Source organism: Caenorhabditis remanei, chromosome IV (assembly GCF_010183535.1).
Source record: "Caenorhabditis remanei strain PX506 chromosome IV, whole genome shotgun sequence".
Taxonomy (NCBI): Eukaryota; Metazoa; Nematoda; class Chromadorea; order Rhabditida; family Rhabditidae; genus Caenorhabditis; species Caenorhabditis remanei.
The window spans coordinates 25617598-25643281 of record NC_071331.1 but is presented as its reverse complement, the minus strand read 5'-3'; the positions used below and the strand labels follow the sequence as shown (position 1 = coordinate 25643281).

Below are 25684 nucleotides of genomic sequence, written 5' to 3'. Positions count from 1 at the left end.
ACTCTTCAATTACATAATGTAAACTCTAAAGATCACAGTGCGGAAAGTTCTTATCAAGTCTCGTCCTTTCATGTCATCTTTATTTCTTCTGGCTTTCCTTTTAATTTCAAATTCTGCAGTTGTGAATGACGATGCCTCCACCCGTCAAAAAGTGTTCCTCGCTAGCAAAAAAGCTTTTGAATAATCTAGATTCTTAGATGAAACTATAAAGATCAACATATTTCGAACTGACATTTTCAGAAACTCTAATTGTTTGATTTTCCTGTGAATCACCAACTCGTCACTTACAAATATTGGTCGTGCTTTTTTTTCACGTACTTATCAGCAGTCGGTCTCTACTATCATCGTTATATTTAAGAAAACCGACTTCCACACTAGACAGCTTGCAATGCTTTCTATTCTAATTCTTTCTGTTCTCACAGACCTTGCTTATTCAGAACCTCATATCTTCTACTTGAACAAGTACCCCAGTGGAGTGACTTACGCGTTCGATGCGGTAGAAGATGGTGCAAACTTATATCTCGCTTCTAACGATGACAATAAAGTTTTGATGAATATCAAAATCACAACAGGTGGCAAATCATTCTCGTAAGTACTCCTAAAGTAGACTCAAAACTGTCAATATTTTAAAGGTTAGACCAATTAAATGACTTCAATGACGACGGATCTCCAAAAAGTATTAAAATCTCTGGTGGCTTGGACCTCTCTACAACAAACATTGACAGTGTAACAAATAAGTTGACAGGATATCTGCATGTCACCACAAGACGGCAAGCTGATGGTGAGTCATTCTAAGATGACAAGTTCAATAGCTTATTTTTTATTTCTTTAGACTCCAACTTCCACGTGTATGTCATCAAAACGCAACATTTCATCAGTGCGAGCTCAATGAAGTCTACTGTAGTCATTCTCAACACTCAATATCTCACTTGCTTGGACACGAATCAGCCGCTCAAGAACTCATATGTCACTCAGATGGATCATTCCTCGAATACCAACTTATATTTCCAATGGGGAATCCCTGCGGCTAATTGGACCGATGTTACTAACAATGTCTTCTTTTCAAATCCAATCAACTTGAAAAACGATACATTCACCGCCAGGGTGTTCTTCAATCATGTGGAACCGATACAAGTTGGATTGGACTTTTGGTACTTTACTGTTATGGGACCGATTAACATGATCATCGAGAATAAGTATGTGAACGATCTCACTTATCAGACTACTGCTGCTAACACCACTGGCTTGGTTATGACTGACTATATCTTCTATGAGCATACCGTCAACTTCCAGCCAGATCGTACTAAAACTGGAAGTTCTGGATTTATAGTGAGTTTGGAATTCATAAATTCTAAATTATAAAAAATTACAGGAGAGAAGTTTCCCAACTGTCGACGTTGGTTACTACATGAAATCTGGATCAGCTTTAGTCAGTGACTATGTGCGTGGAATTGGACCAAGTGATGGCACGAATTGGACCCCTCAACAGGCGGACAAGTTAACCGTTAATTCGAGCACTCCTGTTCCAGGGACATTTTACTGTCAATACTTCACATTCACCGGGGACTTGTTGCCAACGACTACTCCGCAGACCAGCACTTTGGCACCGACAACAACTGCGCAACAAACGAGTATGGCAGTGTCCACTACTACAGTTGCCACAACTACCAAAGAATCGTCTGACCTATTAAGCATGAAAATTATAATCTTATTATCGGTTGTAGCCGCTAAATTTTTATGAGTTGTTGTCTTGTGAAATTTGTTGTAATTGTAATGCTTAGTGCTAGTAATGTGCTTTAAAAATGACTCATTCTCATCTTTACTCTCCCCCACAGAAATGTCTTATCATCCAGACGTTTTATCGCTTTTAATACATTTAAAGGCATTTTCTCTTTCGTCTCTCCTCGTTATGTTCAAACTATTTCTATTTCTCCTCGCTCTGGTTTCTACAGTGCGTGCCGAGCCCAAGTTTATTCCGCTTAACAAATTATCGCCTTTGGTCATATCTACCATAACTAATGTGGAGGTCAGTAATGATTCATACACTTCAATTTATGAGTGTAGAGTTTCCAGAATGGAGCCAATGTATACTTGGCTTCAAAAGATGACGATAAATACTTGAAGAACATTTTCCTTAAATCTGGTGATAATACATACACGTGAGGGGTTCCGCCTTGTGAGTAAACAAAAAAAGTCAATTTAGGCTGGATCAGCTCAATGACTTTGATGACAATAGTACTCCGAAGAGTATTCAAGCATCTGGAGACTTGACGATATCAACTACAAATGATTATGATACAACAACTCGTTTAACTGGATTTATTTACGTCACTACAAAGGTTCAAGCGTTAGGTGGGTGTCATTGATTCACACTCTTTTTCGAAGTTGGAACCTATTCAGACCCAAATTTCTTGGTTTATGTGATCAAAACATCAAACTCAATTAGTGTTTCCGGAACCAAGGCAACAGCAGTCATCTTGAATACAAAACTGAACTCTGAGACCGCTGATGCTGATGAACCATTTAAAACATCGTATGTCACTGAAATCACCCAGTCGCCTAGTACAAATATCAATTTTCAATGGGGACTGCCATCCGATGATTGGCAGGATGGCACAAACAATACATTTTTTCAGAATCCTATCCAATATGCGAACTTTGATACAACGTATGTTGTGATTCATTCAAGTTTTTGGAAAAAATTCAAAGTATTCAGATTCTTTAATCACATCGAGCCCCTTCAAATCGGATTGGATTTGTGGTACTTTACAGTGACGGGAACAGTAAAAATGCGAATTGAAAATAAGTATGTGAGCAATCATGACTACACAACAACCGCAGTCTCTACAACTGGCTTGATTCTCGGTAACAATGTTTATCAGGAGCACGTAGTGAACTTCCAGAGAGATGATACTCTCTCAGGAACATCTGGACTCATTGTCGGTTTTCCAAAAACTTCGAACAAAGGAATCTCTTCTGATTACAGACTACCGCCTTCGTCCAAACATCTGATCTCACTACTTTCATGCAATATAACTCAAATAGCATCAAAACTGAATACAATCATGAAATTGCTATTGGTAATTTGGATTTCACTCGCCAACAGCCTATGAAGTTAACTATAAGTTCTACAAGTCTACTACCCGGGACATTTTACTGTCAGTATTTTACAATGACTGGGGGCTTGTTGCCAACGACTACTCCACAAACGACGACTCTTGGATCTTCAACTACCTCGGGTTTAACGAGTACAGTTCCTTCTAGTACGACGACTGTTGCCACCACAACTAAAGGATATCCAGTGATTCTTCGATTGGAATGTATCCTTGCTTTGTTAATACTTTTTTCATACTTTGAACTCGGTGCAATGCAATGATAAATGATTTTTTGATACAATATCATCTTCCGGGTCATTTCTTCGCATTGTATCATTTCGAATTTCTTATCTAACAAGCATTTTCAATATAAAAATCATGAATATGCCCCACGAAACACGATTCTTTTTAATCAGACATGCCTAGTCTCCTATTGTTCTTCTCTCTTATTCTCGGAGTTGCTACGACTCCTCAAGTTTTATACTTGAAAAAATATTCTTCTACTACCGTAGTGCAAGGTGTGGAGGGCGGAGCCAACTTGTATCTCGCTTCTAATGATGACTGGATGTACTTGAAAAACATTAAAATCACAACAGGTGTCATGACATATACGTAAGTGACTAGTCTCACATATAAACAATCGATGATATTCAGGTTGGACAAACTGTTGCTGCCAAATGATGATTCATCACCAGCTAGTATTTCAATAGCTGGCGACTTATCTATTTCCACTACTAACAACGAGACTGTTACGGCAAAGTTATCTGGTTTCTTCTATGTGACCACGGCGCTTCAAGCTAAAGATCCGTCGTTTCATGTTTTTGTGGTTCAGCCAACTCAATCCGTTAGTGTGACCGGAATGAAGTCCACTGTGGTGATTCTGAATACTCTACTCAAAACGTTCACGGATGGCGATCAACCAACGATGACGTCATATGTCACTAAAATCAACCAGTCGCCGAATACAGCTATATATTTCCAATGGGGCATCCCATCCGCCGATTGGAAGACTGTGACAAACAATACATTCTTCCAGAATCCAATTGTTTTGAAAAATCAAACAACTACTGTGCAAAAGTAGGTCTATCTAATGTTGATATGATTCAACTCATATTTTATAGATTCTTCGATAACGTGGAGCCGCTTCAAATCGGATTGAATTACTGGTACTTCACAGTTATGGGTCCCGTTAACATGTACATAGAGAACAAGTACGTGAGCAATCATGACTACAAAACGACTGCGACTTCAACTACCGGAGTGATTATCAATAGCTTTCTTTATTTGGAGCATGTTGTAAACTTCCAGCCGGACGAGACTCGAGGTGGAGCTTCCGGATATATTGTGAGTTAGGGACCGAAGTTGAGAATTCGCAATATACCTATTCAGACATCTGCGTTCATGGAGGACGGTTCCGATCTCGACATTACGCTTCAGTATTCTACAAGCAGCTCCCAAAAAGTGTACATTGGCTCTAGCAATATCGGAGTCATATCATGGGATAACAAGCAAGCATACAAGCTAACCGTCAACACAAATAGCACGCTCCCAGGAACGTTTTATTGCCAGTACTTTTCATTCGCTGGGGATTTGTTGCCTCCTCCGCAAACAAGTACTATGACGCCAAGTACAATTAGTACTGCCACATCTACTACTACTGTAGCAACAACGACTAAAGGATGTTCTGTGGTGTTTGCGGCGGAATTCTTAGCTTTGGTTCTGATGGCTTCCTTGCTTTCTTAATTTGTGAATTTCTTGTGTAACTCTTTTCTAACAGTGCTGACTTTTTTTTTGTTAACTGAACATGACAATTTTTAATGAAAGAATTATCTGAAAATTAGAAATCTTAGACTAAAAGAAATAAGAGAAAACTGGCATTTTCAGAAATTCTGATAGTCAGTGCAAACAGACATTAAAGACGTTTTGAATCACCATCTCGTCACTTGCATGACGATAGTGCAGACGCATAAAATTATTGGTCGCACTCTTTTTTTCTCTCACTTATCAGCAGTCAGTCTCTACTATCACCTTTATATTTAAGAAAACCGTCTTCCACACTAGACAGCTTGCAATGCTTTCTATTCTAATTCTTTCTGTTCTCACGGGCCTTGCTTTTACCGACCCACATATTCTCTATCTGAAAAAGTTCCCCAGTGGAGTGACTTACACGTTCGATGCGGTAGAAACGGGTGCGAGATTGTATATCGCTTCGAATGATGATGACAGCTATCTGAAAAATATCCAGATTTCAACAAATGGCGTTAATATGACGTAAGAACAAGAAATTGAAAGAAATTAAATTCATAGTTCCACTGTTTAGATTAGACCAGCTCAACAACTTCAACAATAACGATACACCAAAAAGCCTCGTGATTACAAATGGGTTGACTTTGAGGAGCACTAACATTGACACAATAACCAATGTGCTAACCGGATATCTTTATGTTACTACCAAGATTCAAGCGGATGACCCAACATTCTCAGTATTTGTCATCAAGACCAAGACAACTGTTTTCACAACTGGAGCTGCAAAGTCCACAGCCGTAATTTTGAATACAGAACTTATATCTGATTCTCCGGACTTGGACAAGCCCCTCAAAACGTCTTATGTATCAGCTATCAATCAATCTCCAGAGATTGACCTTCGCTTCCATTATGACATTCCCGGATTCAACTGGACTTATATAACTATCAATCAGTTCTTCGAAAATCCACTTTACATTGATAACGTGAATTTCGACACGGGTTATGTGTATAATGCAACGAGACAGTATTTCGATAATGTAGAGCCTCTTCAAATTGGATTGGACTACTGGTACCTCACCACTAACGGTGCAGTGAGTATGGTTTTGGAGAACAAGTACGTGAGTAATCATGTCTACACAACGACGTCAGTTAACGCCACTGGTCTGATTGTCAACAACTACATCTATCAACAGCACGTTGTGAATTTCTTATTGGATTACACCTATAGCAGGACAGTTGGCACATTGGTGAGTTTTATCCGGCAAATCATTCGTAGAAATTAAAGTTTTCAGATCACAACATTCCCCAATTCCGTAAATTATATAAGTTTCGATTTGCAACCGGATGATGGAAATGGCATTCAACAAAACTTCAACATCAATGCAACTGTGAAACACGCGTTGATGACCACTTATTTCCAAGCCTCAAAGCTGACTATAAACTCAACTTCACTGTTTCCTGGCACATTCTACTGTCAATATTATGGGTACACCGGAGGTCTTGCGCCGGTTACAACTACAACTGTGGCCCCAAGTACTGTGACGAGTACTGAAGCTTCTTCAACGACGACAACGACCGTAGCAACTACTACAAAAAGTTCTTCAACTCAGCGTGTTGTTCAGTTGATTATCCTAGTTCTCTCGTTTGTATTGCTGAAGCATTAATTTATATTGTGTCTATTGTTGAATCTCGTTATACAATGTTACTTGTTGAAAATTCTTGCCAATAAAGAAAATTCAAACCTTCGAGCTTCAAGTAAAACTAGACGAAAATAGTTCTATTGCCTATTTCTAGCCTATCAATGATTCCATTCCGTCTCCTTCCTCCACTCAAACGTCATCCATAATGAAATATACCGATGAATCAGGAATCAGGACACAGAACATCATTACAATTGTGACCCTTATCAATTTCCTGCGGAAAATTGGCTTAAATTAGCAACCCAAGAGGCGTTTTCCTCCATTGGGTTGCTCGACATGCGATTCTCCTACCTATTGTTGACCGTATTTTTATTCGTTAATTTGGTTTCGGCGGATCCTGTAGTAGTATCGCTCAGAGATTTTTTGAATGGAACCACTTCAAACATAGCCGGTGTCGAGGTAAGTGTGTTATGTTACATATGATTACAAAATTATTTCAGGATGGTGGAAACTTGTATTTGGCATCGAATGATGACCCAAATAACTTGAAAAATATTCAAGTGGTGACAGGAGGACACACTTATTTGTTAGTCTAGCTGCTAGACAATTTTTTTTCAAAATTCAATAGCTTATAGGTTATCCGACTTGGCCAAAGTAAATCCTGATGGCACTCCAAATAAAATAACTCTCAACGGAGGACTCACTCTGACCACCACTAACCCCAACGCTGTCTCCTACACCCTAACCGGTTACTTGTATGCTACAACTGCTCAACAAGCACAGGACGCTTCATTCTCTGTCTATGTGATCACAGGTTCCCATCACATCAACTTGAGTGGTGTAGCTGCTACTACGGTAATTCTGAACACTCAGTTGGCAGCACAATCTGGAGAATCTGACCAGCCAGGGAAATCCACGTATTTGACAAATCTGATGATGACGCAGGCTGAAAATGTATACTTTCAATACGGAGTACCAGCTAACAACTATAAGAGTGTGACTTCCAACCAATTCTTTATGAATCCCTTCAACTACACGACTATCGACAACAATGGGAATCCAGTAAGCACAACTAGACTCTTTTTCGACCACGTGGAGCCACTCCAAATCGGTCTCGACTATTGGTACATCACCTCGTATGGACCAGTTACAATGGATATGCAGAATAATTATGTTGCTAACCATAATACAACAACAACCAGCGCTAACACTACTGGTCTATTGATCAATAGCAACTTCATCTACTCGAATCACATCGTCAATTTCCAGTCCGATCCGACTCGTGGAAGATCTGTCGGTACTATGGTAAGCTGCTCTGACTTCTTTCTTCGAATTTGGTCTTATCACCAAAAATGTATTTTTAGATCACAGCGTACTTGACCGCCAGCGTCAGTTTCGTGTTTCGAGGAAGCAACGGAAATTTCGTGCAAACGTGAGTGTGATCTATTCTTGGCACTCCTCCCAATATCATTTCTATAGATATGATCAGACGAAAAACACGACACACCTAATTAAAACTTCGCCAGTTGCCGCACAATTGTTGAATGTGACAGCGTCGAACTTCATTGCTGGAACATTCTATTGCCAGTACTTTAGTATTAGTGAGTAATATCAACCAATTACTCTCTAGCGTTGGAGCTTTAGGCACAGACGTCCTCCCAGTAGTCACCAGCACTACTACCACTACAGTCCCCGGAAGTACTCAAAGCACTCAAACTCAGGCAACCGCCGAGTCTACTGTAAGCATTGGAACGGGGTCAACGCAGTCTACAGTATCTGGCAATCCTACAGTAACCACCACCACACCGATTCCTGGAACAGGTACTCAGGTGTCTACCACTACCGTAGCCACCACTACCAAATCCTCTCGATCTCTCTCGATTTTCTCTGCTATTCTGGTTGTGCTTGGTTTCTTTATGTGATGATTATTTTTTGATAAAAAATTATGAAACATTGCATGTTCACATTCTCTGCACATGTTTACAACCCATTAAATTGGCGGAATGGGTGTTTAGAGATAAGGAAAACGGAGGAATTGCATAAAAGCATGTGAAATTTTGTGGCTGTCTAGAAAAAGATGAAATCACTGCCATTGTGCCTTATCTTTACTTTCATAGAACTTTGTAGTTCTGCCAGTCTGACACTCCAACTTTACAATTATAAGTCAGCTACACCCACAAAAGTGAACAATGTGGAGGTGAGTCAAAAATTAGATATTGAAATCCTACTAATACTGCTAATTTCAGGACGGCTCAAAGGTTTATCTGTCTTCTAATGATAAAGCTTTAATGCTTAGCCGGATCACTTTATCTTCAAACGGCCAAACAAAGAACTTGCAACAACTTTTGGGTGACTTCGATGCTAATGGTTACTCTAATGGGTTTCCTGTAAACAGTGATCTCACGATAGCTACCACAAATACTGAAGCCGAAACTGAGACATTGAATGGAATATTATTCATTTCCAACGCAGCCATGGCGAAAGACCCAAACTTTCTGGTGTATCTTGTCTCGGATCAAGTGAAGACAATCGATCGATCGACTACTAACGAGACCACCTTGTTACTTCTCAACAAAAGAGTCGAGCGTACCGCTACGGATCCAGTGAACAAGCCTTTGTACAACGCCAGAATGGAAAGTATTATTCAACCGAAGAGCACCAGTTTTAGGATGTATCAAGGGGTACCTAGCGATGGTTATACGGATCCAACTTATCAGGAAACGATTAGGAAGATGATTTTTAGTAATCCAGTTTCACTCTTCCCAACAGGAAATAATGATGCAGATACTGCCTTTTTCGACAACATTGAGCCAATTCAATTCTCAATGCGCATCTGGTACATTCGTGCCACCGGAGGAGGCATCACTCTCAAGGTGTCTTCCGAATGGCGCGATCTGTCAAAGTACGAAACCACAAAGGAAACGACGACCGGTTACACAATGACTCAGTATACCAGTGACAATTCGACCACAAATTTTAGGAACACACCCGGTCATGAAGGCATGTTTGGGTATATGGTAAGTGAGGCAAGAGTTGAATGAGAATAAATCTATTCTATTCCAGATGACAACTGCCGATCGGCAAACAGGTATAAATGTGACAAGTTGCAACGAGATCGATTGTGTCACCGAACCATTTACTATGCAAGTGTTCGCGGACAAGTTCCAGTATAACCGAAACGATACAGTAATGTATGTAGACTATGCAAATCAAAAGTATGGATACTTCTACTTGCAATACTTTAGAATCGGTGAGTTTCTTTAACTTGCTGAACTAATTTCTTCTTTTCAGAGAAAGGTATTAGTTCTCCTACATCTTCTTCTACTACAACTACAGTAAAACCTCCTGAGACTACAACCAAATCTACCTTCAGATTATTACCGATTCTAGCAGCATTAGTAACAACTATGTGTACTTTACTGTTATAACAAACAATAAATAAATAAATTGTCTAAACAGGGGTGTGGTTGTTGGCTTAACAATGTTAAGCAGGGGTGTGTGTGTATCCTTCTTTATCAAAAAAAATCATAATGCACTTATCAAGACGGTCAGAAGAATAAATTCAAAAAAACCGCGGCGTCGGAGAAACTTAACAAGAAACAATTATGTGGATTCCTTTATTTGTTACTTTTTTTGGTTTCTCTCATGCAGAACTTCGACAGCTACGTGATTACAGTCTAACGGATCCTGTTAGGATAGCTTATGTGGAAGTGAGTGAGATATAGATAACAAACGTTTTCTGAGCTTCGCTTTAACAGGACGGCTCCAACCTCTACCTTTGCTCATCCGATGATCCTGCTACTCTTAATGCTATCACAATATCTTCCAACGGCCTTACCGTATCCCTTGACCAACTACTAACCAACTTCGACGCGAACGGATTTCTTCTCGGCTTCCCTGTCAATAGCGATTTAATCATATCTACACAAAACAGCGCAGATGTCACCAATAACTTGAACGGAGTGCTCTTTATATCCTCACGAGACATGGCAAGGGATCCAAACTTTTTCGTTTACTCAGTCATCGATAAAACCCTTATAGTAAATCGACCTACTAACTCCAATACCACTCTGGTTCTTCTCAATCCGCTAGTCAGCAGGCTTCCAAGTGATCCGGAGTACAAGGCACTCTACAATACCAGAATAGAGAATATCGTTCAACCAAAGACAACTAAACTTTGGTTTTACAAAGATATACCTGAAAATGGGTATGATGACCCGGACTATCAGGTAACAGCTGACAAGTCGATATTTACGAATCCAGTGAACTATTGGCCGGCAGAGACACCCAGTACATAGTAAGACACGTCTTCCCACAATATCACTAAATTATTGTATTACAGCTTTTTCGACAACATCGAGCCGCTTCAATACTCCCTGCGTGCTTGGCACATCCGAGCCATCGGTGGTATCCAGCTTACAATCTCCCAGCAATGGAAAGATCCATCTGAATCCATAACGACAAGTCCAACGACCACAGGATTCGTGATGAGCCAGTTTCATACTGTGGATACTGTAGTGAACTATGTGTTTCATGAGTATCATGTATGCGTTTTTGGATTGTTGGTTTCAACACAGTTGTTTGCTGATGTTAACGCAACAATGTGCAGCAATATTGAGTGTGAAACATTGAGGTGAGCGGTTTGTCTGGGAGCGTGGTGGATTTTTTGAAACCCATGTTATAAATTCCAGAATGCATCAAACGCCACCAATGATTTCGAAAATATTCGAGTGGAACTTGAACACCACTAGTCTTTATATAAAGCCATCGCGGTTGGACTCGGGCGTTTTCTATATGCAGTATTTTCGAGTGGATATTAATGATGACACTAATAGGACACCAGGTAGCACTTCTACAACCTCGCGTAGCATATCTACTAGGACAACTGAAGGCAGATCCAGCATCGAAACCACTACAAAATTCACGTCACCAATTTCACTTATCATAACTTCCCTTATTACTGTACTTTTAACCTATTAAAACATTCAAAATGGTCTAGATCAAATGATGATTCAATTGTGCCGATATCATCAAATAAATTGACGTGTTTCCTCCTCTCTCATATCATCATGAAGATAGGATGCACTTAAAAGAGGCGTTACACCTCTTTCCCAACCCTCACTCTCTCTTCATTTCCGCAATTTTCGGGTTCTCCTTTCCTAATCAATTATGTTGAAAACATGCGGAGTAATATTGATTCTTTGCATTGTTCCTGCTGTATATTCAAAGCAAGCGACTTTGCATAAAATCAGTTACTACTATAATAACACGACTCCCACTCAGATACCGGATGTGGCGGACGGTTCAAGGATCTTTTTAGCGTCTCGAGACAAAGCGGTGCATTTGTCAAAGATCACATTGGCATCGCAAGGAAAAACTATTACGTGAGAGCTATCACATTGAATTCTGAGATTCGGATTCCCATAGTTTTCAGACTAGACAAACTGCTCTCTGGCCATGACGCCAATAGCTTTTCAACCGGGTTCCAAATCAACAGTGATGTAACAGTGACAACAACCAACTCTATGGATGTGACTAAAAACTTGACCGGAGAATTTTTGATCATAACACCAGTCATGGATAAAGACCCGAATTTCCTGGTTTACGCAGTCAGAGGATCCAATATTGTTCTCGACAGAAGTCAAGCAAAAGATACAACGATTGTATTCTTGGCAACTCCAAACATGAATACTGCTGGCAATCCAAATTACGCTGGATTCAAGCATATTCGAGTGGAGAACATCGTTCAACCCAAGACTTCTTACATCTACTTCTATAAGTACCTGCCGACTGACTTCTACGCTGATGTCAATAGTGTGGACGCAGTGGAAAGAAACATATTTTCGAATCCATTGAAACACCCACTCGGCGGTCGAGTACCCACATTCTTCGACGCCATTGATCCTCTTCAATTCTCAGAGACAATGTGGTTGCGAGGAGTCAACGGCGGATTCCAGTTAAATGTCTCCGACACTTATGTGGATACAACCACAATTCAAGCGGGTGCTGTAACTGTTACCGGGATGACTAACAGTCAACTCATGACTTTGAATAGTCAAGTCAACTTTCCAGCAGCGGGAGGGAATCGAGTGGGTAACAGTGGTTATGTAGTGTCAACGGAGTTGTTCGAATATAACAATTTGACGATTCAGCTAAACGGACAGTTAAACTCTCAATCTGCTGATTTCCAGTGAGCTTTTCCATGTATTAAACTCTGCAAAGATCCAACAAATGATTTCAGAATAATCAGCGGTCAAGATGCAACCAACAACCTCCAAGAGCAAGCCTGGGAAGCTGGCAACTTGCAGATAGTCCCCAGTAACATTTTCGCTGGAATTTACTACATTCAGTATTTTAATGTTGATCATGGACCAGTCACCATGGCACCTGTAACAACTACAACTACCACTAAGCCACCAGTTGCTGCAACCTCAACGTCTACAGCAGCTCCAGTAAACCCCGTCTCCTCATCTTCCTCCGTTGCACCAACCAATCCACCTACAACCTCTCAAACTGCAACAACTTCGGGATATCAAACGACAACGAAATCCAGTACAACTTCTACTGTGATGATTTCAATGTTGGCCGTCACCTTTTTCACTTGTGTTCTTTAAGTGCTTTAATGTTTTAATGCGATTTCTTTCTCAAACGATGCCATCAAAAAATGGGTGTTTCCTTCTTGAACAAATAAATGAGTAAAATTGATAACGGTATATTTGCATAATATTTCAACATGATGAATGTTCGCTCTAATGCAAAAAACTGTAACTAGACTGAAAACATGAAGGATGATTCTAAGAAGACACAAAGTTTCCTTATCACCACCTGTCTTGTCGCCCCTTTTCAGTCGACACACTATGCATCACCTACTTCTACTTCTAGTTGTACTCCTAGCCACTCCAACACTTTCTATCATTAGATTCTCAAATATTACAGCAGATAAAGGAGAACTTAGCTTAGCCGTTTGGGTATAGCTTACTTTTCGCTTTGTAATATATATTTTAGACTAAAACTTTTAGGCTGGTGCCAAACTCTATGTTGCTTCCAGCGATGACATCACTCTATTGAGCAACGTCAAAATCACCAATAACGGGGAGATCAAAACTGCTTGGGATCTTAGTCAACTCGGTACGAATCCGGATGGATCTGAGATTGGTTGGAAAGCCAATGGAACTATTACGATCAGTTCAACGAACGTTGAAAATGATGCCATGTGGATGACTGGGTTCTTGTACTTCACAACGTTCACTCAGGCGCAAGGTAAAGAGAGATTCTGATATTGCTTTCAGTTTCATAAATCTTTTCCAGATCCCAACTTCCACGTCTATCTCGTCAACCGCAAAATCTCCATCACCTCTAACTCTGATGACGTGACACTAGTCTTCCTCAATCTCAATCTAGGACTTCGCAACCAAACCTCCCCACTCTACATCCCTGATAAGTCGTCTCAAGTGTCAAGTGTCTCCAGTCTCCCAACATCAAGCTTCGCAATCTTTTGGAATGAGCCAATGGAGACTTATAAGGATCCAGTAGCGGATGCTAGTCGACAACAGAGAATCTTCTCGAATCCCTTGCGTATCGACGCAGTATGGTACTTTGCCAACGTAGAACCATTTCAAGTGTTCAATGATGTTTGGTACATTCGATCGAACGGATTCTTGAAGTTTGATGTTCAACAAGGATGGGGTGATTCATGGGGGCGGAGATATTGACATCATCATTTTCAGAAAACCTAAAGTCCCGCCCATTTTTTAGATATGCGTCTTTAAAGATAGATGGATTTGAAACATCGTTCTATAGAAATCTGCCTTTAAAGGGGCATACCTCAAAAGTGGGCGGAGCTATCTAAAAGTTGTCAACTACAAAAATGTAGCCCTAGATTTCATTTTTGTTAAAAACTCACTGAATTCCAGACGATCCAAATGGTGGCACAACGTCTGCCGTGACCACAACGGGCCTTCTAATGAGCTCCTATGCACCTGAAAATGTCACAATTCATATGATATCAAATGCGGAGAACTCGGCGATTTCGGGCCTGTCTGTCATCTATAATTTGTTGTATTCTGTCTCATTTCAGATGAGCGGACTCGAGGAGACGTGAGTTGAGAGAAGCACTCCCCGGAATGAAACAGAGAATTCCAGAATCAACACTAACAATGATTTTCGGAACGCGCGGAAAGAAGTGTGGGTGCCAAAACTATCAAATTACTTTTCGGTGCAATCAAACTAACCGATAGCAGGACGCTATGCTGTGCAGTATTTTCAGATAGCTATCATTATAGATTGAGAAAAGAGAAAAATAAAGAAATTTCAGAAGGCCTAACTCTACCTACAACGCCTTCTAGCTTGGTAACAACTACAAAAGGAGCGATTTCCAATAAATCAGGAATTCTAGGGATAATTCTCTTGGTGTTTACCTATATAATTTACTAAATTAATAAATGTTGCAGATGGTCACTAGAGCCGAAAAGATGCAGACACCGAATAGAGAAAGAAGACAGGTAATCCAAGCAGATGTATACTCATTATGTGGATTAAAGGGAGAGAGAGATCTACACGATAAAAGGGGTGTTTATTGAATAAGAGAGAGAGAGAGGGAGAGACACAGGAAAAATATAAGAATCAGTGTTGGTGGTTGTGGGGCTACCGGATGGTGTTTTTAGAGGAGACGGGGAAAGGTTCAAGAATTCGCAATTAGAATAATAAATAAAGAGTAATTAACAATCAAGAGGAAAGAAAATGATAGGAGAGGATCAGATCAGGAGAGCAACTAATCCATACAATATGATTATTTCAACAGACAACAACTTGAGAAGAGGAATGACAATGATGATCAAAAATAGGGAGTCACTGAATTGAAAGGAGCAACGGGGTAGGGGGAACAGAAGGTTAAAATTAAAATAAAATAAAAATGTTTAAAAAATGTGGTCAAAACGATTAGTTGGAGAGCTCCGAAAGACGGTTCTGGAGGGCGTTGAGCTCGTTGCCGAGTGTTTGGAGAGGCAGAGAAGAGGAGACGTCGCACGAACGACGAATGAACGGAAGGACGTTGGTGAGGCACTCGCGGGCGATGGATCTTCTGGAAAATTGAGAGATTGATTAACTGGTGATAATGAGATTGGGGTAATGTCTAGGGCACAGGGAAAATAGCGATGAGTGATGAAGCAATTTGACTGAAATTATTGCAAAAAATCGTGAAAATTGGAAGCTTTCATGGAAAAAAAGTCAAAGCATGTCTGAAAATAAATTTTCGTAAAATTTCTCAATTGAGTGAAAAAGAAAAATGAACGATACAGAAGGAACGTAGACGTAGGAACAGGGAAATGTTGTTTGAAAATCTGGTATACGGATTCAGTTATATACTCAGAAAGGACATAAGCAGAGCTGAAACTCACACTTTCATAAAATGTTTCTTATTGTCCCTGTCAAAATACTACTTTCAGACATTTTCAGACTCATTCCATACCTATTATTACTCGTCGGTCCACTCTCCAACTCGCGAATCACACATCTCGTCAATTTCAGCACGACCTTTGTGATATACTCTTGTCCACGCGAGTTGTGTGTCCACCACGCGTCTCCTCCACTTCTAAACTCGTCCGACGCGATCTTCAAGAATCCACAATTCGATAGCTCTATCCGTTTACAAAGAATCGGATAGAATGAGGGCGGGAGGACGAGTCGCTGCCCGGCTCCCGTCTCGCTCGACACTCCGCCTGACCCGATTTCCAGCACACGACGAATGACAAACTCTTGTGGGAAGTATTTAGTGTCTCTGTAGACATGGAACAACTCTCCGATCGTGTTCGCCAGTTTTTCACATAGAGAACCTTCATCGCGAGCGGTTATGAACTCATCTTGGATGATGCTCTCCCATGTTTCGAATATATGCTCTTCAATATACATTCCGGCGCAGTGAAGAAGTGCCAACTTGAGTTTGTGGAGTTTGAAGGGCACAACGAATTGAAGAAGGAGGTCCTGAAGTGGCAGTATCGGTCCGTCGAGCTTCTTGATGACTTCAGCGTTTCGTGGAGTGTTGAGAGCGTCTTTAATTCTCATCTGAATATTCGCCACGTCCAGTCGATCGCGTAGATCATCAATGTTTGCTGTGACACTCGAATCTTTGCAAGATTGAGCGCAAAGAATGGCGTGGGACAGGTAGGCGCATCGTTGTGTCAATCCCATATTCCAGCTGAAACAATATCATATAGATGCTAAAAATTTTCAACCAAATCTTACTTGTCATTTTCAGCCAACTTGCTCAAAAGTCTCGCCGCCTTATCGTAATTTCCGCTCTTCTCGTAGAACCTCCACAACAGATCGAAATACTTTTGTCCTCGACCGGCGTTTATCTCTTGCACCAAGAAGAACTCAATGTATGGCGATTTCGATTGAAGAATCACGTTGGTCTTGTTCTTGGTGAGGAGCCAACGGAAGACTGCTGCATGCGCGAGTTGGTCGTCCGAGTTCAAGACGGCGTTGATCATGAGATCTCGGTTGACAGCGGCGTCACGGGGCACTTCGGATGTCGCTTCCTCTTCGAGTTTGTCCAGCTCCTCGGTTATGACTCTGGAAATGGAAGATTTGAATATTTCTCGCATGTTTTTTATGGAGAGACGCTCCTCTTTCTCTTCCCCTTTGTTCTCTACTTCAACTTGTTTTTCCCACTGACCCACATCACTCCTCATTATCATTTTCTCCCACTTTCACCCCTTCCTTTATCCCCCCCCCCTTTCATTCTCATTGACCTAATCAATAGTTATCATAAACGCTCCCCGGGCGCGCGCACACACAAACTCAGCTGCGCTCTGCTACTAATCGCTTTATTGTGTGCTCTCAACGCGAAACTTGTACAGAATATAATAATGGATGGAAATCCAACTACTTTGCCCTCCAATGATAATGTATTAAAGCAATTAATCTTCGTCTCAATCGAAAACCGAATAGAAGAAGTGAGAAGTGGAGCAACGCCTGTGAATTACTCATTGAGGACTCCCGGAATGCCAAAGGAACAACATATACTACGAGTGAGGGATGGCGTCGAGGCGATGCTCGTCTCGATTGAGACGAGTTTCAGTGAGTTTTAGAATAGTGGATAGGATAAAAGAATTGATAACTTTTTGCAGGGTTGAAGTGAGATTCTCACTGAAAATCGGATGCATTCTGTGAGAAACGGTGTTTATGTATATAATTTTGTTAGCGCTTTTTTCTGTATCAATGAACTGTTTAGCATTTCACTGTTATGTTAATAAAGACTCATGAAATAGTTCCAGTTTCGAGAAATATCGGTTTCATACAAGTAGATGCTGAAATTCAAAAACTTACCGATAGCATTCCGCTCGTTTCTTCTCAGCGGCCGACATCTCCGCGTCGGATCCCGTTCTTCCATGCTTATAAGCCAACAACGCCAACTGCTTCGGATCATCCTTCTGCACTCTCAAAAGACACAACTCTACGATCGCCTCGTAATCCTCGACACTCTCCGCTAGTTGTTGACACGTGGTAGCCAACACAACCTTTCCAATCGACTGTTTGAACATTTCGACGGCAGTCTGAACGAGACGACGACGAGTTGCACCGGCGCCTTGCTTCCTCGCGGCTTCGAGTTGTTCCATTGCAAATGTCACACATGCGTCATCTTCCGAGTAGAGATTCGGACACATTTGACGAAGACTTTCAGACAGTTGCTTGGTTCCTGCTTCATCGCCAAGGAAGTATTTGATCATGGCGCGAATCAGCTCAGAATTCAGATTACTTCCGTCGGACACCAAATGAGCGAGTTTTCGGGAGCAGAAGTTCGGCAAGAGTTGTGGATTCATTCCAGATGAGATCGCTGTGAGATTATAATCGAAGGCTAGGAGCCACAAGGAGAGTGTCTCCACAGTAGCATCAACCAACTTTCTGAGTCCTATCAACGATTGGCGTTCGAGAGAAGTGGCTTCAGCGTTTAACCGATCATTCATATTGGAGGTGTACCCTCCGAATTCCATAGTTGGAACTAGTCGATAATCGTCCATGAGTCTTCCGAGCTTCTGGAGTTCTTCTCGGAGCAATACGATAGATTCTGGTTCGAATGTGATCTTCAGTTGCTTCTCGTTGTGGACTTCACAGATCGTGTCGTTCCAGACAGGGGCGACGAGACGGGAGAAGTAGTAGAAGAGGGCATCATGACGACGGGATGGAGACATCTTCATGTTGCCGTGTTGGCCGGTGGACATTGACATGTCGAACTGCGGCGAGAACGGAGAGCTATACAAATGTGCCCCATTCCTTCCCTCTGCCATCGGTGTCGACGACAACAACGGTGTCTTCATTCTATGCTTCCATTCAGCCATACTACTATCATTGGGTGACCATGTCGATTGATCCAGTCTCGTATTATCAACAATCTCTGGACTCTCCTTCAGACTATACAGTATCTGCTCAGCTTTTCCACGGATTCTCTCATCAACTGGTAAATCAGAGGTGAGGATTCTGAATGCTAGGATGAGAATCTCCGTGGATCCAAGCTTCTGCCATAGATTCAATGTAGCAGTTCCTTCGACGCCCCCATCGAAAAGTGCCTCTCTCAGTGCTTCCACCGCATTCTTTTGCTCGAATTCGAACACTCCCTCGTTGGAACACACTAGAAGACGTCGCTTCGTCTCCAATTGTGATCTGTAGAAAGGATGTGGATGAACCCGATCGACGAGGTGTTTCGGAGGTGGGCGAGAGTTCACTCGACACCGAGAAATAGTCTCGATCTCCCAAACGTGGCCGGTAATGTCGCATTCCGTCTGAAATCATTGGGTTTTTTGGGTTTTTGGGTTTGGTATACCAATGATTCGATAAAAAATGGAGATGCCGGGTAGAAGAAGTTGGAGAATGCGAATATTGTGTTGCGATTGGCGGTGGCCATGGCACAAATTGCTGAAAAATATGAATTTTACGGAAAATTCTCGCAGACTTTGTTTTAACCTACACTCATCTGCATAGACAACCGAAACACCATTCGGACCATCTCCATAGATACTGGTAGGTGTCACTCCCGGAGCGAATCGAACATGGGCGACACGAAGACATTGTGGACGGACGGAGACTTGAGGGCGATTCCTCTCGTTTATTTTTCCAGAATTATTAATCTGTCCGACGGTATTTTGCGGCCCAGTCGATAGCGATAAGTACAATCTGACACCTTTCGACGTGGTAGCCACCAAGTTCAAGGCCGCCGATTGACTCGCTTCCAGTGCTTTGATCGCCGTAATGTTATGGAATGAAGACTCGTCATGACCGAATTGAGTTAATATCAGCGCTTCGTGAGCGATCTTCGTCACTGGAATCGTCACAAACTTGGTGCATCCTTCACCGTCTGCTCCTAAATCCCACACACTGATAGATCCATTTCTGCCTAGAAGGTACATTAAGTTTCGAGATCGATCCATTGAAATCTGATCTAATTGTTCTTTGGAGGAACCGAAAAACGGAAGAGAAATGATCGTTCCGAGGATTGAAGCGGTCTGATTCACTCCACGGCACTTGTGACTCGTCGATCCAAACCATCCGTTTTGTTTCTCATACTGGAATTCGAATAGTTGATCGTCGGCTGTGTAGAATACCCGTCCGCTGCTGGTATAGGCAATGTCGTTGATTGTGGCGCCGTCTAAGGCGATCTGGAATGAAAAACATTAGAAAAATGTGATTTTTAGCGAAAAATTGAGCAGAAACCGGAAAAGTTATCCTATATTTCCGTTTTTTCAACGATTTCTATAGACTTTGAGCATTTACACACCTTGAAACACCTTTTCGCATCGATATTGATATATTTTTGTCCATTTTCTTCGCAATCAAATACAGGATACAGGCAGATATCAGCGATCGTTCCAACGACGAGTCCATATTGAATATTTGGCTCGAAAACTCCTTTTTTGATGTCTACTAAAGCTACTTTCAGAATAGCAGAGTCGGATGAGTCGAAGAACGCGAGATCGTCGCTGTAAATTGGGTTTTATGAGGAAAAATGATGAAATTTATCGTATTCGCAACCTACTTTGTCTCATAATTCCACATATACAAATTATTGTCAATTACAACCCATACTCGACTGATTTGTTTGAAAAATCCCATGCTGAACTCGCTGTGAATGTCTGAAAATCGAAAAATTGTTAGCTTGCCAACAGAACACTCTCCTCACTATTCATCTGCATCTGAAGCTCGCTGGGTATCGGCATTCGTCGGGTGCTGACAAACTCGGGCGCCCCCTTCACATAGAATTTGTCGCCGAGCCCGGAAACTGGCGTCGTGCCGGATTGTGTGAGTTTATCGAAGAAATCCGAGGTATCTAGCATCTGTTCGACGTGGTGAGCGACTTTGTTGGCTGCTGACTCTGTCGAGTCGGCTGTGCCCAACTCCATGAACGAGACGCTCATTTGGGAGAGCTGAAAAAGCAGAAAACGTGGATTTTAGAGAGAAAAAAGGAAGCGGGGATGTAATGAAAAGGAAAACGATTCAAAATGTAAATGTAGGCGGTTAGCAGAGATCAAATTTTAACAGTGATTGAACTCTGTAAAAATATTTTTCGCAAAATTTCGAATTTTTCATGAGTTTTATAACTTTTTTGGCTCGCGGAACCTAGTTGTTTATCTATTTTTCAGATTTTTTGCTTATTTTTCACAGATTTTCAGCTTTTCCCCATTTTAAAACACTAAAAACGCTATTATTCGCGATAAAATAAAATTTAAATATCAGTGCGGCATGCTTTTGTGGGCGGGGTTTGACGAGTTGCAAGCCTGCGGCAGTGGTTTCGAGCGGTTCGTGTAGTCCTCTCGGACAATTCCGGCAGCTGACTAATTCGTGAAGGAGCAACCGGTTCTCATCGTTTTTACGATTTTTCCCCGATTTTTGTCCGATTCTTTTTGTTGAGCACTTAAATAAGCATTAGAAATAAATATTAAAATAGGATTTATGGCGAATTTTTCTTTTTTTTTCACCCAAAACCAATTATTAAAAACTTTTTTTTCAGATGAACGGTTTCGACCCGTTTGAATGGCGCTCATTCTATTTTCCTGGAATGAGTCGGGAGGATGCTCACAAGCTGCTCGGCGAGCCGGGCGTCTCCATCGGCACATTTTTGATGAGAGATAGCTCAAGACCCGGTGAATACTCGCTTACAGTCAGAGAAGCCGACGAGGGAAACACAGTTTGTCACTATTTGATAGAGCGCGATGTGAAAGAAGACGGGACGAACGGTGTGAAGATTGCGAATCAATCGTTTCCCGATATTCCAGCTCTTTTGAACCATTTTAAGATGCGAGTTCTGACGGAGGCCAGTCTTTTGTCAGCTTATAAGAAACCTATGGTTGAAGTGGCTGTCGGAACATTCAAATTCACCGGGGAAAGAGAGACCGATCTGCCGTTTGAGCAAGGAGAGCGATTGGAGATTCTTTGTGAGTTTTTAAGCGAAAAAATTATAAAAAGTTTCAACATTTTGGTATCAAATCGCTTGAAAAATATTATTTTCAGCTTCCCCTCGATTTTGTTAAAGCATTTACATTATTTTCCAGCAAAAACTAACAACGACTGGTGGGAAGCGCGTAACGCTCTGGGAACATCTGGCTTGGTGCCAGCGAATTATGTACAAGTTCAGACGGGAGAGTTTGCGAATGATAGAACTTCGAAAGGAGCGTCACAATCATCGATCGGAAGCAGTGGAAATGGAGCAGAGCGATTCTCGAGCACCAGTACTAGTAGTGATAATGTGGATCCACATGTGAGTTTATAATGATTGGTTTGTGGGAAAATTGCAATTTTTAAGCGGCAATTGCAGTTTCTAGCGAGAATTGCAGTTTTTAAGCGAAATTTGGTTTTTTTTAAAGCGAAATGTGCAGTTTTTAAGCGAAAATTACAATTTTTAAGCGAAAACTTCAGTTTTTAAGCGAAAATTGCTGTTTTTAAGCGAAAATTGCTGTTTTTAAGCGAAAATTGCAGTTCATTAGCGAAAACTATATAAAATTAGGTCAGAAACATAAAAACTGATAAAATGTGAGCGGAAATTGTCCATTTTCATTCCCAATCTATGATTTCCAGCCCCGCCTGCCAGCCGTCGCCAAAGTCACCTTCGATCGTGTGCCAAACGCGTACGACCCCACTCAACTCCGCGTCAAAAAGGGACAAACCGTCCGTGTGACTCAAAAACTGACAAACGGAATGTACAAAGCAGAGCTCGATGGTCAAACCGGCTCCGTACCGTTCACCTATCTCAGGTTCATCACCGCCCACGATTAATTCCCGTTCATTTTTATTCATTTTTTTGTGTATATCCTAGTTTTAACTGAAATTTTTCGCCCCTCCTGTTGACCCCCCACCGCTTGCCCATTCAATCATTTTTCTCCGCCACCCATTTAATATATTGCAGCTTTACTTTCAATCCCAATGCATCATATTTATACGTTTTATATCCTTCAATTCAATTTCGTGTATAGTTTTCACTTTTCACTTTCCCCCCAACTAAACAATGCCGGATAATTAATAAAATATGTGCCTTTTCTTTCGGAATCGTCAGTTTGAAGGTTCTGGATTCCTTCTTGATTCTTAATTGATTTTCTTCTGTTAAAATCGCGTCGAAGGCGCGCCAGGGCGCTTCTCAGTGTCTATGAACTCTTTCCACTGCTCTTCGTGCGTTGGCATGTCTGACTGGTTAACATGTTTTGCCGCCAGATAAACCATCGCGGGTTCGATTCCGCCCGCGAATTTTCTTTTATTTTTCTTCGATTCCAATTCCCTCTTCTGGATTCTGAATTTCAGATGACCTACACTCACATCCCCACAACAATCCCAGGACCAGGAATCACTGAAGACGAATGGAATGATGAATTCAAGGGATGTGACTGCTTAATCGAATGTACTGCAGAATCCGGGTGCACTTGTCTGACGACTGGAATCGACAACTATTCAGAAGATCGTCGTCTGCTTCCCACGCCATCAGAAACGCCGCAACTGCTGATAGAGTGCTCCACGAATTGCGCGTGTTGTCTGATGGAGCCGTCGTGTCGGAATCGAGTCGTGCAGAATGGGATAATGAAGGAATTGGAGGTGAATATCAAGTCGAATGAAAAGAAATTTCAATTAGAAATTTTAAAGGTTTTCAGTACTTCTGACAAAGGCGACGGCGCGAGAACTCTCCAACCCATCCAACCTGGTGAATTCGTTTGCGAGTACGCAAGTGAATGTATTGGAGAAGAAGAAGTACAAAAGAGACACGTGGAATTCAGAGATGATAATTACACATTGACACTCAAAGAGCATTTCGGTCAAAAGACTATCAAAACATTTCTGGATCCCAGGCTACGTGGCAATATCGGGCGGTTCTTGAATCATAGTTGTCAACCGAATTGTGATGTCGTCGTTGTGAGATTGGGAAGGATGTGCCCGACAGCTGGCATCTTTGCGAAACGGTAAATATGACCGAAAAAATGAGATTTTTCTACAAGGATTTTCGAAAAAAATTTCGCGGGCTGAAACGTAAGTGCGGCAGGGAGTTGTGGGCGGAGTTTATACTGCAATCGAAAGAAATTTCAGATGATTTTTTAACGAGAAACACTGAATTTTAAGATGAAATCGTATTTCAATCGTTATTTTGAACATTTTTTCATTTAAAATACGATTTTTTATAAAAAAAATTCTGTGTTTTCGTTAAAAAATCATCTGAAATTTCATCGATTGCAGTTTAAACTCCGCCCACAACTCTCTGCCGCACTTGCGTTTCAGCCCGCGAGAGTAAAAAGTCTATGGCTGTCGCGCCTGCGCCGCGTTTTGTAATTTTTCACTGAAAATTTTCAGAGAAATCCAGCCGGGAGAGGAGTTGTGCTACGATTACGGTAGATCAGAACTCGAGGGAAACGATCGAAAACCGTAAACGAGATTCGGTAGAGCGCACTTTCAACAATCTATGTTTTTTCAGATGCCGATGTGGGACAACAAGTTGTAGAGGATTCCTGCCGATGTCCGCTACACCGAATGAATAATTTTTTTTGTGAATTTTTGATTTTAAAAATAAATTTCCCAATTTTTTATAATTTCACTTTTTTTTGTTGAATTGCAATCGTTTCCCAAGCGATTTTCTATATTTTCACTCTTTTCCATCCCTAATTACCCTAATTAACTCGATTCAGATGGCCCTACATCGTCGTATTCCGAAGAAGAATCGTAAGAAGCTGAAATCAGTGGATCCGTTCAACAATAAGGCGAATGCGGCTAGATTTCAGGAAGGCAATAAGTGGGACACACCGACACACAGACAGACAGATTAATTAATTTTTTTTAGAAAAAGCAATCAAGCGCCCGCAAGTCTGAAAGACGAGCAACCGTTGACGAAGGCAATGAAAAATATGATTTCGTTGAATAATCCAATTGTGACAAAAGAGGATTTGAAGAAGAAAAAGAAGCAGAAAAATGCGGTTTTGAGTGAGATTTTTAGATTTTCTCAAAAATTTCCAACTTATATTTTCACTCTTTTCTTTAAAAAATTTTGCAGAACAAGCCGAGGAGCTTGGAATGAGAAAAGGAAAGTTCGAGACGGTCAACCGTTTCGTTAAACGAATCGAAGGAACTCTTCACTCGAGAATCAACGAGGGAATCGCCATCGCGAAACATGGATTGGCTGGAAGGAAGCAAGAGGAAATCGATGCGGATTATAAGAAAATTGATGATGCTGAGAAGAGGAAGAAGGATCAGGAGAGAAGGGAAATCGAGAATAAGATTAAGGAAGCCAAAAAGAAACGAGAGGAAGAGGCGAAACGACGGGATGAGATGGATAAAGCTCGCGAACAACGTAAAGCAGAGAAACGAAAACTGAAAGAAACTCCAGAAGAATCAGAAGACGTCGAGGAGGAAGAAGAGGATGACAGTGATGACGATGAGGATGGTCCAAAACCGAAAAAGAATGCTGAAAAACCAGAGGAAACTCAGAAAAAAGCGCCGAAGTTGAGTAAAAAGGAGCGGAGAAAGGAGACGTTGAAGGCGAGACGAACGGATGAGCAGCAGAGAAAAGATGGCGAAATGTTGATTAATTCGAGAGGTGAGTTTTGGGAAAACGCGTCAATGGCGCCCCTGATAGCGTGAATTCTGATGAATGGGATTTGAAAACGCGTCACAGGCACCCCTGATAGCTTTGGGTGGGATTTGAAAACACGTCACAGGCACCCCTGATAGCATGAATTCTGATGGAAA

At 41.4% G+C, this 25684-nt stretch overlaps 9 protein-coding genes across 9 annotated transcripts; 8 read left to right on the top strand and 1 right to left on the bottom strand.

The window, feature by feature from the left end:
* Window positions 1–388: 388 nt before the first annotated feature.
* GCK72_016346 (uncharacterized protein) lies at window positions 389–1741 on the top strand (the record flags this gene model as incomplete). The annotated part of the gene is made up of 4 exons (XM_003096168.2): window positions 389–588; window positions 633–781; window positions 833–1329; window positions 1373–1741. 4 exons carry the CDS (start codon window positions 389–391, stop codon window positions 1739–1741), a joined length of 1215 nt encoding a protein of 404 aa, XP_003096216.2.
* Window positions 1742–1909: 168 nt separating this feature from the next.
* On the top strand, window positions 1910–3376 carry GCK72_016345 (uncharacterized protein; the record flags this gene model as incomplete). Its single annotated transcript, XM_053731454.1, has 6 exons — window positions 1910–2026; window positions 2074–2159; window positions 2204–2352; window positions 2401–2668; window positions 2717–2939; window positions 2987–3376. 6 exons carry the CDS (start codon window positions 1910–1912, stop codon window positions 3374–3376), a joined length of 1233 nt encoding a protein of 410 aa, XP_053586226.1.
* Window positions 3377–3513: 137 nt separating this feature from the next.
* GCK72_016344 (uncharacterized protein) lies at window positions 3514–4838 on the top strand (the record flags this gene model as incomplete). The annotated part of the gene is made up of 4 exons (XM_053731453.1): window positions 3514–3707; window positions 3750–4172; window positions 4217–4439; window positions 4485–4838. The coding sequence occupies 4 exons, from the start codon at window positions 3514–3516 to the stop codon at window positions 4836–4838; spliced, it is 1194 nt and encodes a 397-aa protein (XP_053586225.1).
* Window positions 4839–5166: 328 nt separating this feature from the next.
* Window positions 5167–13095, top strand: GCK72_016343 (uncharacterized protein; the record flags this gene model as incomplete). Its single annotated transcript, XM_003096178.2, has 18 exons — window positions 5167–5366; window positions 5416–6088; window positions 6134–6475; window positions 6982–7067; window positions 7117–7786; window positions 7846–7913; window positions 7961–8082; window positions 8126–8302; window positions 8599–8678; window positions 8728–9498; window positions 9545–9731; window positions 10133–10191; window positions 10240–10778; window positions 10824–11114; window positions 11173–11324; window positions 11802–11865; window positions 11916–12671; window positions 12723–13095. The coding sequence occupies 18 exons, from the start codon at window positions 5167–5169 to the stop codon at window positions 13093–13095; spliced, it is 5610 nt and encodes a 1869-aa protein (XP_003096226.2).
* Window positions 13096–13338: 243 nt separating this feature from the next.
* On the top strand, window positions 13339–14711 carry GCK72_016342 (uncharacterized protein; the record flags this gene model as incomplete). Its single annotated transcript, XM_003096165.2, has 5 exons — window positions 13339–13449; window positions 13501–13741; window positions 13790–14167; window positions 14395–14578; window positions 14624–14711. 5 exons carry the CDS (start codon window positions 13339–13341, stop codon window positions 14709–14711), a joined length of 1002 nt encoding a protein of 333 aa, XP_003096213.2.
* Window positions 14712–15403: 692 nt separating this feature from the next.
* Window positions 15404–16142, top strand: GCK72_016341 (uncharacterized protein; the record flags this gene model as incomplete). The annotated part of the gene is made up of 2 exons (XM_053731452.1): window positions 15404–15533; window positions 15925–16142. 2 exons carry the CDS (start codon window positions 15404–15406, stop codon window positions 16140–16142), a joined length of 348 nt encoding a protein of 115 aa, XP_053586224.1.
* Window positions 15419–20886, bottom strand: GCK72_016340 (uncharacterized protein; the record flags this gene model as incomplete). The annotated part of the gene is made up of 9 exons (XM_053731451.1): window positions 15419–15560; window positions 15948–16673; window positions 16721–17050; window positions 17807–19138; window positions 19234–19390; window positions 19443–20130; window positions 20250–20451; window positions 20508–20604; window positions 20652–20886. 9 exons carry the CDS (start codon window positions 20884–20886, stop codon window positions 15419–15421), a joined length of 3909 nt encoding a protein of 1302 aa, XP_053586223.1.
* A 641-nt stretch (window positions 20887–21527) lies between these two features.
* Window positions 21528–22741, top strand: GCK72_016339 (uncharacterized protein; the record flags this gene model as incomplete). The annotated part of the gene is made up of 3 exons (XM_003096175.2): window positions 21528–21903; window positions 22021–22226; window positions 22544–22741. 3 exons carry the CDS (start codon window positions 21528–21530, stop codon window positions 22739–22741), a joined length of 780 nt encoding a protein of 259 aa, XP_003096223.2.
* Window positions 22742–23260: 519 nt separating this feature from the next.
* On the top strand, window positions 23261–24480 carry GCK72_016338 (uncharacterized protein; the record flags this gene model as incomplete). Its single annotated transcript, XM_053731450.1, has 4 exons — window positions 23261–23548; window positions 23597–23910; window positions 24296–24367; window positions 24417–24480. The coding sequence occupies 4 exons, from the start codon at window positions 23261–23263 to the stop codon at window positions 24478–24480; spliced, it is 738 nt and encodes a 245-aa protein (XP_053586222.1).
* Window positions 24481–25684: the final 1204 nt, after the last annotated feature.